Source organism: Rattus norvegicus, chromosome 9 (genome assembly GCF_036323735.1).
Source record: "Rattus norvegicus strain BN/NHsdMcwi chromosome 9, GRCr8, whole genome shotgun sequence".
Lineage (NCBI taxonomy): Eukaryota > Metazoa > Chordata > Mammalia > Rodentia > Muridae > Rattus > Rattus norvegicus.
This window is the reverse complement of record NC_086027.1, coordinates 52,897,031-52,910,486: the sequence shown is the minus strand read 5'-3', so window position 1 is coordinate 52,910,486 and position 13,456 is coordinate 52,897,031. Positions and strand designations below refer to the sequence as shown.

At 45.5% G+C, this 13,456-nt stretch overlaps 1 protein-coding gene across 3 annotated transcripts in view; it reads left to right on the top strand.

Moving 5' to 3' along the window:
- The window catches only part of Fhl2 (four and a half LIM domains 2), a 73,450-nt gene that overhangs the window by 44,054 nt on the left and 15,940 nt on the right, over positions 1–13,456 (top strand). For all 3 annotated transcript variants that reach the window (NM_031677.2, NM_001412599.1, XM_039084158.2), the window contains exon 3: positions 11,422–11,596. In NM_031677.2, the coding sequence (NP_113865.1) occupies positions 11,422–11,596 (175 nt within the window). The remainder of the gene's footprint in view (positions 1–11,421; positions 11,597–13,456) is intronic.

Here is a 13,456-nt window from a genome sequence, read left to right as displayed (position 1 = left end):
TTGGGCTTCCGAAAACCCAGCTACTTCTCATCTTCCTGGTCCTTATCTACCAGTATTCTGTGTCTCGAAAGCCCCCTTTGGTGGCCTTAAATCTCTTACCAGGCAGGGCAGAGCTGCTCTTTCCATGACCCAGTCACTGCCCATTAGACAAGGGCCTCGCCAAGCTATGTGCTTGGTGTCCTAAGTCCACAGTCCCTGTTCTGGTTACTGGGGCTCTTATCTAACCCCACCCTTCCGGGCAATGGTAAAACCTTCTCAGGGCGGCACTCTCTTGCCCCTTCTGTTTGCCTCTTGGTGACTAACAGGGAACAGGTGTTGCCTAGTCAATATTTGATGAGCGAATGTATATAAGCATTATCTAGTCAGCCCCATAGATAAATGGAGCCAGAAAAGCAGCAAAGTCCTTAGGATACAATGGGCTCTTTTCCCTTTGGGTAGAAGAATGGGGTTTGTATTTCAATTATACATTGAAGGAATCAACAGCTTCCCATACATGGCACAGCATGGTTGACAGAAACCTCTTCATCCCTGCTAAATGACCAGTGATGGAAGATCACACATAGCCTAAACTGTCACACAAGGCAGGGTCTGTCTTAGTTAGCTTTCCTTCAACCTGACCACAGACAAACAACTTCTAAGGAAAGTTTACTTTGTCTCAAAATGTGAGACTTTCCAATTCTTGGGTGGTTGGCTCTGTCACCTTTGGGCAGCACACCATGGCAGGAGCATATGACAGAGAAAGCCTCTCCCGTTATGGTAGTAAAGAAAACAACTGAAATAGGATAGGGCTAAGGACCCAGTATTCCCCTCAAGGACACATTCTAGTGGACACACCCCAGGCTATACCTCCTGAAGTTTCTACCTCTTAGCAGTTCCAAGCTTGATACCTTTGGGGCACATCTCAGACCCCAACTATAGTAGGGCTCATGCAAGATTCTTGTTATCTTTACCAGCAAATGCACTCCTAGATCACCCCACAGCCACAGAATTGATTAAAAATCAATTTGGAGTCCCTAGGGAATTCCCAGCTTCTAGACTCAAAGGAAATTCATGACATTGTCCTTGTACTGTGTAATTTCAGCTATCAGCACTTTGTATTCCTCTGGGATTTTCACCACTCTCTTCCATGACTAAAATATCAATACATAACTTCTGACTGTGTCAGGCTCCGTGTGCTGTAGGAACGTTCTGCCTTGTCCAATGCATTCTCTTTACTCATTCTTTTGTTGTCTATCTCCTAGAAGGGAGTAGTCAAGTGGGTGTGGCAATAACTTCTGTTGCTAGGTATCTAAGCATTGAGGAAGAATTTCTGTCTGCAGAGAGAAGCTTGCCTGGGCAGAAATGAACAATGTGGATCTGGGTCACTCAAAACCAACCTGCAGTCAAGTAGCTTTAGCTTCAGAACTAACTATACATAGTGTTAGAGGAAACTTAGCAGTTGTGTCAGGCAAATTTAAAGTGTTCAGAGGGTTGGCTACAATAAGCAAACAGCTGACTTGATCCATCTCGAATGTCCTCCTTTCTCTACTTTTTTGCTGGTGTAGGCCGTGTTCCAGGTGGTAAGTGTTCCTAGTTTCCATGTTAGCTTTTCATCGCAGTGGCATAGATCATTAGTTTACAAAGAGAAGAGTTATTTAGGCTCTTGGCTTTCGAGGGTTCCCTCCGTGATTGGATGGACACATCACTTTTATTGGGGACTGTACCAAGTCAATCGTAGTGATTGGTGCACAAGGGAAAACCTCCTACTGTGTGATCTGAGAAACAAAGTGTGAGAGAGGCAGGAGCCAGGGTGTCATAATCCCCCTTTTAAAGGGCCTCTCTGCCTTCTGAAGGTTCCACGGCCTCTCAGTGGCTCCTGGCTGGGATATAAACCACACAGGACTGCGGAGGAAACCTGAGACCAAACGATAGCAACCTCTCTACTAGCACAATGGGCCAAGCAGAAGAGCTCAGCTGCCAGTCTCACTGCTTTCTGTTTAGGTGTCTCATAAGCAACTCGATCTCCAACCGTTACTTGACCCCTCTATGTTCCTGTCCACATCTGTGAAATGGAAAATTGGGGATCTGCTGAGTGGGGTTATTATGATTAGTGTTCTCACACAAAGTCCTCACACTGAATGGCAGCTGTGATATTGTAAGCCCCATGCTTCTGTCTTCTCTCCAACTCCTTTTCCCGTTCTTTATGTAATGCTTTCTGTAACTCATGCTTCTCAGAAGCCTCACCTCTCTGTCCATTTTCATGGAGAAAATACGAGCAAAAACATCCATGTGGAAGACAAACTCCTAGACAGAGACAAGAAGTATTTTATAAAAATTTTTATCCAGGTAAGAAATAGTTAAGTTGGAAAGAGGTCTACATAGCGTTCTGAGGAAGAACTCCAGTTTAAAGGGAAAAAAATGTGCATATCTGGGACTAGTCATCCCTGACCGATGACTGAAGTAAAAACAAGACATAAGTCACTTATCACTCTCTGGAATTATTTAATGGAAAGACCCCAAAAGCCAGTCTTCCTTCCAGAGGCATTTAATGCACAAATAAACAAGAGTCTCTACAGGGGCCAAAGTCAACAAGACTGCTGAAGGGGTCAGAAGCTAGCGCACTGAACTTTTCAACCCGCATCAGCAACTTGAGCTCAGTGGGCGTGGGTCCTGCTCTGTGATTTTCCTCATTTGGGAGCAAAGAGATATTGGGTTGAAGTGAGACCTTTGCAGTGGAGCACTTACACTGTTTGCCGTGGTTTTCGTGACTGGCAAATGCAGTCGTGTAGTTGAGTTTGAGGGGGAAGCAGTGACAAAAAAAAAAAAATTTTGTTACTTCTGGAAGTAAAGCCAAAAATTGCAACAGAAAGGTGAGGTGCTTAACTGAGCTGCTGGCCACTCAGTCTTGTTATAGCAGTCCAGCTACCGTACACTGTGCTCAGCTCTCTGGAAGACACACTTATCTGTAAAATTTTAAGATATACTCATGCCTGCGTGAGTTAGACTAATTTTCGAAGTAGTGACTAAATTTTAAATGAGAGAGGTGAGTCTTGCCAACCCGTTGCTGTACCTAGTTTACATACATTTATTTGTTTGTCCCTGGGCAGCCACCTAGACATCCTCCTCTTCTCCATTCTGCTCCTCGAAATACCATGATACCCAAGAGAAGATCATGGATTCTGACCACCAGTGAAATAACTGAGGAGTGACAAAACAAACATCATTTTATCATCCTCCAATACTATACATCCTTTTTAATTTTTCTTAGATACCGGTAGATGCTGGCAAAAAAAAATCAAGAAAAATAGGCTGCCCATAGAGAACTATGCATTTGAAAATCAATAACTTTAACAAAGGGCCTCAGACTGAACAGACCCACTAGTCCACGTCTCTGCAAGATAAGTCCTGATGCTAGGCAGTCTGCCATGTACCAGTAGACCCTGAGAGGGGGCCGCGAAGAGAGCAGTCATAGAAAAGAAAAGATACCCGCAGAAGAAGGCTGGCAGCTAAGACTAAATTTAAGACTTAGCACCTGCTGTCAAGTTGCTTGGGCCTGACAGTTGAAAATTACTCTGTTGCACAATCTAAGAACTTCTAGGCTGCCCATAGATAAGGATGTTCTGATCCCATCTATGTAGAAGCCATTGATGCTTAGAAGAGCTGAAGGTCTTACTGAGAATTGGCACTAGAAAGTAGTAGAGAAAGACTCAGAAGGTTCCTAACCAACAACCCATGCTCCTTGCCCTCCTGAAAAAGAGCCTTGGCCATGGTCTTCAGGTCAGATAAGGACTCTCAATGGTCAGTCCTGTGAATAACAGATGTTTGCCCTACCTTTGCCAACGGCCATTGATGAAAAAGGCCTTGTCCTTCTCTTAGATCCTGTCTGATGACAATGATGTGGTGCTGGAATGGTTGTATGGTTCCTGTCCAGCTTCCTGATGTTACTGAGGCAGACTCATTGTGTCCCTTGTCCCTATCCACCATGGTATGTCACTCACTGAAAGAGTGAGCTTCTCAATAGAGTTTATTCCATGAGACTGTGGAAACTCAAGAGGAAGTCCCCAGGGCAGGGTTGGAATAAACAGGGAGTAGATGATTGTATCAAACTTCCTAACCTGTAGCCATCAAATCCCTTACTCAGGCATTACCTCTATTCCACCAAAAGTGAGCAATGGCAGCGGGCGTGATCCAGGTGGTTGATTCAGGAGCAGGAGCGCATACATGGGCTACTTATTGGCTTTACTAGTCACTCAAGTGGGACACAGTGAAGTGGTGGTGGAATTGGAACAAATCCTTCCCACCAGAATATATTTTCTCACTTAATATTGGAAGGTTTTTAACAGAAGATCTAGGAGGTTCTTGTTTGGTGAGTAATATGTGAACCCTAAGATAAGACTCTAGTTCTTACATACCCAGGGAAGATCTAGATCCCTATCCTGTTTTAGAAAGTTCTTGAGCACCATTAGAGTAGGGAATTGTTAGAAAAAGCCGTTAATTCTGCTGACATGATACAGGCCATTTCTGCAGCCCTTCTGGACCCTTCTCTGGCGAGCGTACTACTCCATTCTTCCTCCCTTTTCCAAACTCGATGCTTAGTATTTGGGCTAACTTTCAAGTTGTTTTTTTTTTTTTTCTCTTTTAAAAATATGAGATCTTGTGTTGGGTGTGGTGGCTCATGCTTTTAATATCAATACTCCAGAGGCAAAGGCAGATGGATTTCTGGGAGATCAAAGCTATTCCAGTTTACAAAGCAAGTCCTAGGCCAGCCAAGGTTACCTAGTAAGACCCTGTCTACAAAATTATAACAACCAATAAAAATTTTAAAATGTATCAAATTAGTGCTCTCCAAATTAGGATGCCATTTATTAATATTATTAATTAATTAATTGCATGTGTGTGTGTGTGTGTGTGTGTGTGTTTGACTATAGACCGATGTGAGTTATTGTGTATTTGTATAGATGTTAGAGAATAACTCTCCTGGGAGTTCTCCCAGGAGTTCCTGCGAGTTCTGACTTATAGAATCCAGGGATCAGATCTGTATACAAGCTTCTCTACAGAGGGGCCATCTCTTGGCCTGATTTCTCTGTTCTTAATGAGCGAACTACCTTTATAGATTTTTCCATGTAAACTCTGTCCACAGACTTTGAAATGAGCACAGATATCATGGGTGCAAAAGTTCTGCTTGTCCTAGGTTTCATTCCAAGGTTCCTGGCGGACACCCGAAGTTGTCGTGATTTATATGAGCAGCAGGACACCCTACAGTCAGCATGATAACAAGTCAGCTGCAGATAGCTGCATATACAAAAGAATGATTCATATCCCATCTGGGACAAAGTGGGATTCCTTGAGATTTTGTCATGCTCCTCAGAACATGTTGCAACTTTGAACTTAAGAATTGTTTATTTCTGGAACTTTCCACTAATAATCTAGTGTTATGGTTGGCTATAGGTATCTGAAAATATGGAAGTTAAAACTGTAGTAAAGGGTGAGTATTGGATTTATTTGGACAGTTTTTTTTTAAAAAAAAAACACTTTATCTAAAGGAAACAATAATTCAGGGCCTTCGGAGTGAGGAATAAAGCTGGCTGACTGGGTTCTATAAAGAAAACAACTCTATGGTTAAGAAGCACCAGACGTCATCCTGCAGTGGTATGCTCAAGGCAGGACCCTGAAGCAAATCTACCTAGGCTTACACACCTGGTTCCATCTTCAACAAGCCGTGTGACAGGCGCCAGCCCTGTCACCTCTGAGTCTCCATTTCCATGTCTGTCAAATGATGTTGCTTATCTCACAGAACTCTCAGGGAAACTGACAGTGTGAGGGAAGATTTCTTCTCTGGGACAGTGTGAGGGAAGTTTTTTTCTCTGGACAGTGTGTGACAGCTATTCTTTCTCCCGCTGTCCATTCCTCCAGACTTCATTTGTGAGGGGCTGAAAGAACGGAGTGGAAACAGGACCAGCCTGTGGTAGAGCACACCTTTTCAGCATGCTGGGTGTGACGGATCCTCTCACACTCTGAAATCAGTCTGCTCAAGAAGCAGTTAGTTTGCAGAAATGACAGTCAAACATCGCCTACCCTGGGTGGAGGAGGAGATGTGGGAAGGCGACTGGCTGCAATAAGGACCCAGCTGCCTCGTGCTATAGCCAGCTACAGAGGCACGGGGCTCCCTTCAGATCACTGACTCTCTCAGGGCTCAGCTGAAGTCCTAACGAGAGCACATTTGGAGGGGAACAACAAGCGTGTCCTAGATAGGGATGTTCTCAAAGTGAACGCTGTTGTCTGAAGTGAAGTGTTTGTGCTGTTCTCCCGTGTGGATCACATTTTACTGCAGTTTATGACCTTCCTGTGAGCTCAAGATTAGCCTTAGTGGTTTTGTTTTTGTTTTTGTGGGAAATATAAACTGTCTTTCCCCTTCTTTTTCCAATCTCTATAGAAAACTTCTGTCTCTATCTCTGTCTCTCTGTCTCTCTCTGTCTCTATCTCTGTCTCTTTGTCTCTCTCTCTGTTTCTATCTCTGTCTCTCTGTCTCTATCTCTGTCTCTTTGTCTCTCTCTCTGCTTCTTTCTTTCTTTCTCTCTTTCTTTCTTTCTTTCTTTCTTTCTTTCTTTCTTTCTTTCTTTCTTTCTTTCTTTCTTTCTTTCTCTTTCCAGTGCTGGGGTGAGCATAAGGCTTTATGTATGCTAAGCCAGTTCAAGCAACCCTGCCCCTTAGCCTCTAAATGTTGTCAATGCTCATAATATATTATGGTCCTCCTCAGTATCTGAAAGAGATTGTGAGTGTAAAATCTCTTTGAAAGGGATCAAGTCTCTTATACAGAATAGTACAGCATTTACATGTAACCACACACAGCCTCCAATATTCTGTAAACTGTCTCTAGATTACTTGTGATACTCACTGCAGTACGATACGATATAAAGAATTGGGTTGTATTATTTAGGGAATATTAGCCTCCCAAGGTATGAATGTTCAACACAGATGAAATTTTAATTTTTTTTTGTCTGTGGTTGATTGAATCCAAGGATTCAGAATCTATACATGTCAGAGCCATTTGTACAAAACATTGTAGAAAAGCAAACAAACTAGTCAACATTGGCATGGAGCTAATCATAAACACTAAACTTCTGTTTGGAGCTGTGAATCTGAGGAATAGAAAGATCACTTGGCACCGGACCTTTATGATAAATATTTGGCAGGTAGTGTCAAGCATCGGTCAGCTTTGGCCTATTAATTTTTGAGTGGTATTATTTTGTTTTTGAACTGTCTCTCTGAGCCCTGGGAAATCCTGGGACTAAGACTCAAAACACTGAAACCAAATGGGCCTGGAAGTCTCTCTGTGCCCTGCAATCTCAGTCACATCTTCTCACACGGCCCTTTGCCCACTTCCTGATTAGCACAGTAAGCTGGGAGACTAGGTTGAAGTTGAGACAGTATCAAGTGACCTCAGACTCCTAAAGAACACAGCCTGAGAGCCCCAGGAATTGCCCAGTGACCTCATCAGTGAGGTGTGGCTTTGAAGAAGCGCAGAGGCTCTGTGTTGGCCGGGGCGCTGGCAGACTTTCACAGGACACATGAGATATGTGCTCTGAGTGCGGCCGAGCAGATGGAGGTGTACAGGTGCTGGAGCGAGCCCGGGCTGGGTGAGCACGTTGGGATTGATTTGGAAAGGGTAGACACTGATGTGCCACCTTAAAAAAAGAATATGGAACCACAATTTGGTTTGTTCAATCAGTAAAAGTGGGGATTTAGGGATGGGGTTTGGGGGGATGCCCGGGGTTTTGCATCCTTGGGTCAAATCTATTCATGCATAAGCATAAACCTTTGTCTCACGGGGTTATTGTATGGTTCAAAATAGGCAAGTAGAGTTTAGAAACACATTGTTAGATTATAAGAACCAAAGGAAGTTTAAAAGCACTCTACAAAATTAGAGTGCTGGAATTCTTATGTTTTTGATTGTGAGCCTAGCCTTTAACGGCTGAGCCATCTCTCCAGCCCGAGTGCTGGAATTCTTACTGTGGACCTTTTGAGATGTTAACATTTTTTAATAGGGTGTGGTAGCTCTTGCTTGGAACCCTAGCTCATGGGAGGCTAGGAAAGAGGGTGCTGAGTTTGAGACTTGGTCTTTCCAGTAAGCTAAAATACAAACAAACAATAAAAACCCCAAGAAGGCACAAGAAAGAAAGAAATTCTGATTTCCATTACCGTCTCCGCGTGGAAATTTAGTGTCAGTGAGTGACATCTTCAGGCCATCGCTTTCGCGATTTGGCATTCACTGGACCGTTTCTATGTAGCAGAAGCTGCTGCCAGCGCTTTGCGTGTGTTTACTGTTTCAGCCAGTAGCAGGCACCTTCCTTCTGGTTTTTCAGTAAGAAGTCTGAGGTTGAGAGGCTTAGTGCTTGCCCTCAGCCATGCAGCTGGATAGATGGAGGATCGAGGGTATAAAACTAGCCTGGCTCTTGGGCCCCTGAGCTTAACTGTTGAGTCTCCTGCTTCTGGGATCTCAGGGGTACCCAGCCCATAATAGCACTAGTTATGGGACATGCACGAGGCCCTCCTACTGCCTGCACATCCCACATACTCTGATGTTGAGCTAGGAAGCCCGTCACCACCTCTAGCGGGAACGGGGGAAGGGCCAGTCTGATCCCCATACACACCCCCACCTCCAGAACCTGCCAGCAATGGTGGCACAACCCTGTATGGTGGGAGTTTTCTTTTCGGCCCACCAAATTCAGGCATAAAGTCAGAGGTTGACATTTAACTTCAGAGAAAACATTTGTAAGGGTCCACAATTTGCTGAAGAACAATACCCTATGCTCAAATAGTATGTAAAAGCAAAGAGCGTTTTATTCTGCACAAGTTCAGCATGCTGGGGTCTCCCTTTACCAAGATAGAGACAACCAAGTGAGCTCGAAGTACTGATTTAAAGCACATTAGGGAATTCCGGGTTAGGTGGTCCTTATCTCACTTCATCTCCAGGGACACTCCATCACTGAGACGTGGGGGCTGGAATCTGTTGCTAAGGATACAGCTGAGGAAGTCTGGAAACTGCTGCTGACCCTTTGTCCTGCCTCAGGCCAGGTAGTGGGGCAGCTTCTGAGGCCCAGACTTGCTTGAAATGGCCCAGTTCTTGGAAACAGATTTAGATCTAGTCTCCTTAACTGCCAATTTGAAGCCTGCCATGGAATTAGCTAAGCCTTCTCGACTTCTGTCAGAAAGGTTTTAGAATGAACAGTGTACACTAACTATGCTATCTGTGGTGAGTGTGTGCATGCGCAAGAGAGACAGGTGAGTTCAGGAGGCCTCTGGAAATGTGTCCTGAGAGTGCTGCTCACAGGAAGTCAGCTGGGAGGGCTCTGCCTGACTCTTCATAGGCTTCCTGTGATCTCCACATGCCTGACTTGGCTCTCTGAGTGGCATGTGACAGGTCCATCTAAAGGATATGACAGTGCTCATATATAAGGTCAAACTTTCAAGTGTCAGATGACCGTCAGCAAGGCAGATTTAACTCTGTTGTGTTTTTGTTGCAGAATGGTTCACTGCGGGAAGAAAAAGGAGTTCCCGTAAAACCTTAGACCAGTTAGAGCCTTTGGCTGGCTTCTCTGCAAATGTCTCATTACACCAATGCACAGGACTCTGTCCTTTTAGGGACTCAATAGCCCATGTGGGCACTGGCGACATCTGGTGGCTTCACTTTCAAGATGTAGTTCTGGTTTTTCATTTTGTTTTGTTTTTCATTTCTAAAGGTTACCTCAAAATGCAAATCTCCTCAACCCTTGAGGTGGTTTGAATGAGGTGTCCCCTGTAAGTCTCAAACATTTGAATACCTGGTTCCCAGCTGATGGTTGTTGGAAAGGATTAGGAGGTGTGGCCTTGTTGGAAGAGGTGTGTCTCTGTGGGTCCATTTACTTAAAAACCTCGCCTTCTCCAGTGTGGGCAATGAACCTGCTGCTTCCAGACTGGGAACTCAGCCCTTCTCACTGCCATGAATTTGCTCCACCGTCCTGGCTTCTAATCCTCGAAAACTTTAAGCCCAATTAAATACTTTTTTACATCATCTTGATTACGGCGTTCTGTCATAGTGAAAAGTAACAAAATTGTGCCACCTTTCCTCGCTAATAAAAGGTGACCCCTTCATACGTGTGCAGTGCCTGCTCCCTGAGCTGAGTTGCTGCAAGGTGACAGTAGGCCACCTTACAAAAAAAGCTTCTGACCTCTCTCTTTTGATTCTTTCCAATGGTGGGCCACCATGGGAAAGCACTCTGCAGCCACTCCACCAAGGATCCTCATTGGTGGGATGATGTGTTACAACAGAAGGCCAGCTAACTTCTAAGAAAGCAACCTTCATCCAGTACGGTTTCCACTGAACCTGACACCGCCTAGCTTGCTACATGCCAGATGTGCCACTGCAAGCAAGCTCAGGAGTGCATCTGCGCTTCAGGACTGACTGTATTTCAGGGTTATGCAGTATTGTGAGCTTACAGCATGGTCCCAATTACCATCATTTACCGTGCATATATCTGCAGTTCATTGTTTATGTTTGTTTTATCTTGTCTGCTACCTGGCCCTGTAAGGGGTTTAATTTTGAAGGTGGGGTATGTGTATGGAGAAAGTCCAGGTTATACCTAATCCCAAATGATACCAATATATGTATATGACATATCATATAGTGATATACATTGTATGAGCTTACTAGTATGTAGTGACTTAACACATGGACAGATGGTCTCCAAGCATATTATACTGCATTTCACTTATCAAAACATACAACAAAGTACATATAATCTCCCCACCATTTTTTTTTCTTCTAAAATTACTTTCAGTATTTAACCTGCAAAAGACAGGTTTGGGCTTCTGCTCTCACTCCCTACTCTCATCATACATAGACTGATGGGAGTCCAGCGTATGTGTAAGCCACGTCCCTGATCCATTTCTACAAAGGACCAACCCACTGGCATGCAGCGAGCTAGCTGGCTTCAGGGGAGCGTGAGCCTCACAGAAACAAGGCCTCCTAGTTCAGTGTCTAAGAAGGGTTTCTAGTGCTGTGAGAAAACACGGTGACCAAAAGAAACATCCAGGGGAGGGGCTTGTTTCAGTTTACAACTCTCAGACTACACTCTGTCACTAAAGGAGGTCAGGGCAGGAACCGATACAGAGGCTGAGAATAAGTGCTGATTGCTGGGTTGTCCCCTCCCCTCCCCGAGGCTCGCTTAGCCCTCTTTTTAAATAGCACACAGGACCACCAGCTCATAGCAAGCTAGCCCTTCCCACATCAATCATCAATCAGGAAAATACAGCACAGGCTTGTCGACTCGCCAATCTGTCCTCCCCCTCCCCCTCCCCCTCTTACCTACACCCTCCAGCAGTGTAGTGCACCGAGGGCCCCTGTGCTGTGAGTCAGACATTACCTCTCCTGTTCTGCCTCTGACTGTGTGTCTGCCTCTCCAGGACTTGTCCTACAAGGATCGCCACTGGCATGAAGGCTGCTTCCACTGCTCCCGGTGCGGGAGCTCGCTGGTGGACAAGCCCTTTGCGGCCAAGGAGGAGCAGCTGCTGTGCACCGACTGCTATTCCAACGAGTACTCGTCCAAGTGCCAGGAGTGTAAGAAGACCATCATGCCAGGTCAGAGCACGCGCCTTCTCCATGCGCACACCGCACTGAGCCAGCTTAGGGATGGGCTGTGCCGTGGGACTCTCGGTGGGCCACAGACTCTGGTGATGATACTTCAGTGCCCGTCCCTGAGCTACAGGATACGTTCTCAGATGCAGGGGTGTGGCTGGGCGGTGACAGCGCACTGCCAGCACTCGGTAGGCAGAAGCAGGCGGGTGTCTGAGTTTGAGGCCAGCCTGGTCTACAGAGCCAGTTCCAGGACAGCCAAGGCTACACAGAGAAATCCTGTCTCAACCCTCCAACCCCACCCCACCCCCGCAAATGAGGGGGTGGGAGAGGAGTGAGTGTATCATTAGGAGGAGTGGAATCTCTAAGTAGAATTCCTATTCAGTCAGCCCTTGGTATCTCAGGGATTAGGTCCAGCTACCAAGACTCACAGGTTCTCAAGCACCCTATGCAAAATGCCCAATTCTTATCTAGAACATTTCCGCGTTTATTTAAAATCATCTGCAAGTGCTATATGAACACGGTTATCCTGTGCGGTGTGAGACATGCTGGCAGACGTCTGTATAAGTTCTCTATGGATACACTTACTTCCCTCGGGGACTCTTGATCTGCTGTTGTTGGTTGGTTGAGGATATGCAGCAGCAGCTGTGGCTAGAGAGAACTGGCCAGAGAAAGAATGCCAGCCGTTCCCTGGAGACGCGTCTTCTCCTCTGCCTCACGTCTCCCAGGACACGTGCTGTTCTGCCCTGCTTGCCAGATTTATACTCTGTTATTTCCAACAACTATGATTTGTGCTCTGGTGTGCCAGGACTGGCCAAGGGCCACATGTTGCTTAGCTGAACCCTCTGCCTGACCTCATGAAGTTATGCCCTAGATAGACAGATAGACAGACATCAAAAAAGGACAGAACCACAACTGGGTTAAGAACTATATGTAATGATAAGGTGTCTCTTTTTTTACCTGGAGAAGATGAGTCTCTCTCTCTCTCTCTCTCTCTCTCTCTCTCTCTCTCTCTCTGTGTGTGTGTGTGTGTGTGTGTCTGTCTCTCTCTCTCTCTGTCTCTCTCTGTGTCTCTCTGTCTCTCTCTGTGTCTCTCTGTCTCTCTCTGTCTCTCTCTGTGTATGTCTCTGTCTCTCTCTGTCTCTCTGTCTATCTCTCTGTCTTTCTCTCTGTCTCTCTGTGTGTCTCTGTCATTCTCTCTGTCTCTCTGTCTCTCTCTCTGTCTCTCTGTCTCTCTCTCTCTGTCTATCTCTCTGTCTCTCTGTCTATCTCTCTGTCTCTCTCTGTGTATGTCTCTGTCTCTCTCTGTCTCTCTGTCTCTCTCTGTCTCTCTGTGTGTCTCTGTCTTTCTCTCTGTTTCTCTGTCTCTCTCTGTGTCTCTCTGTCTCTCTCTCTCTGTCTCTCTCTCTGTCTGTCTCTGTCTGTCTCTGTCTGTCTGTCTCTGTCTGTCTCTGTCTGTCTGTCTCTGTCTGTCTCTGTCTGTCTGTCTCTCTCTGTCTCTCTCTGTCTCTCTCTCTGTCTGTCTCTGTCTGTCTCTGTTTCTCTCTCTGTCTCTCTGTCTATCTCTCTATCTCTCTCTGTCTCTCTCTCTGTGTCTCTGTCTCTCTCTCTGTCTCTCTCTCTCTCTCTCTCTGTTTGTTTCTCTCTCTCTCTCTCCCTCCCTCCCTCCCTCCCTCCGTCCCTCTCCTCTTGGCTTTGTATAGGAAGAAGGAATTTTTTATTTGGAAAAAGTGAGTGATAGACCGTGTGTAGCAGTGAACACCTTTAATCTCAGTATGCAGGACACAGAGGCAGGCAGATCTCTGTGAGTTAGAGGCCAGCCAAGGTGAGTTAATAAAAATATATGGAGGATGGCTGTACCTCCGT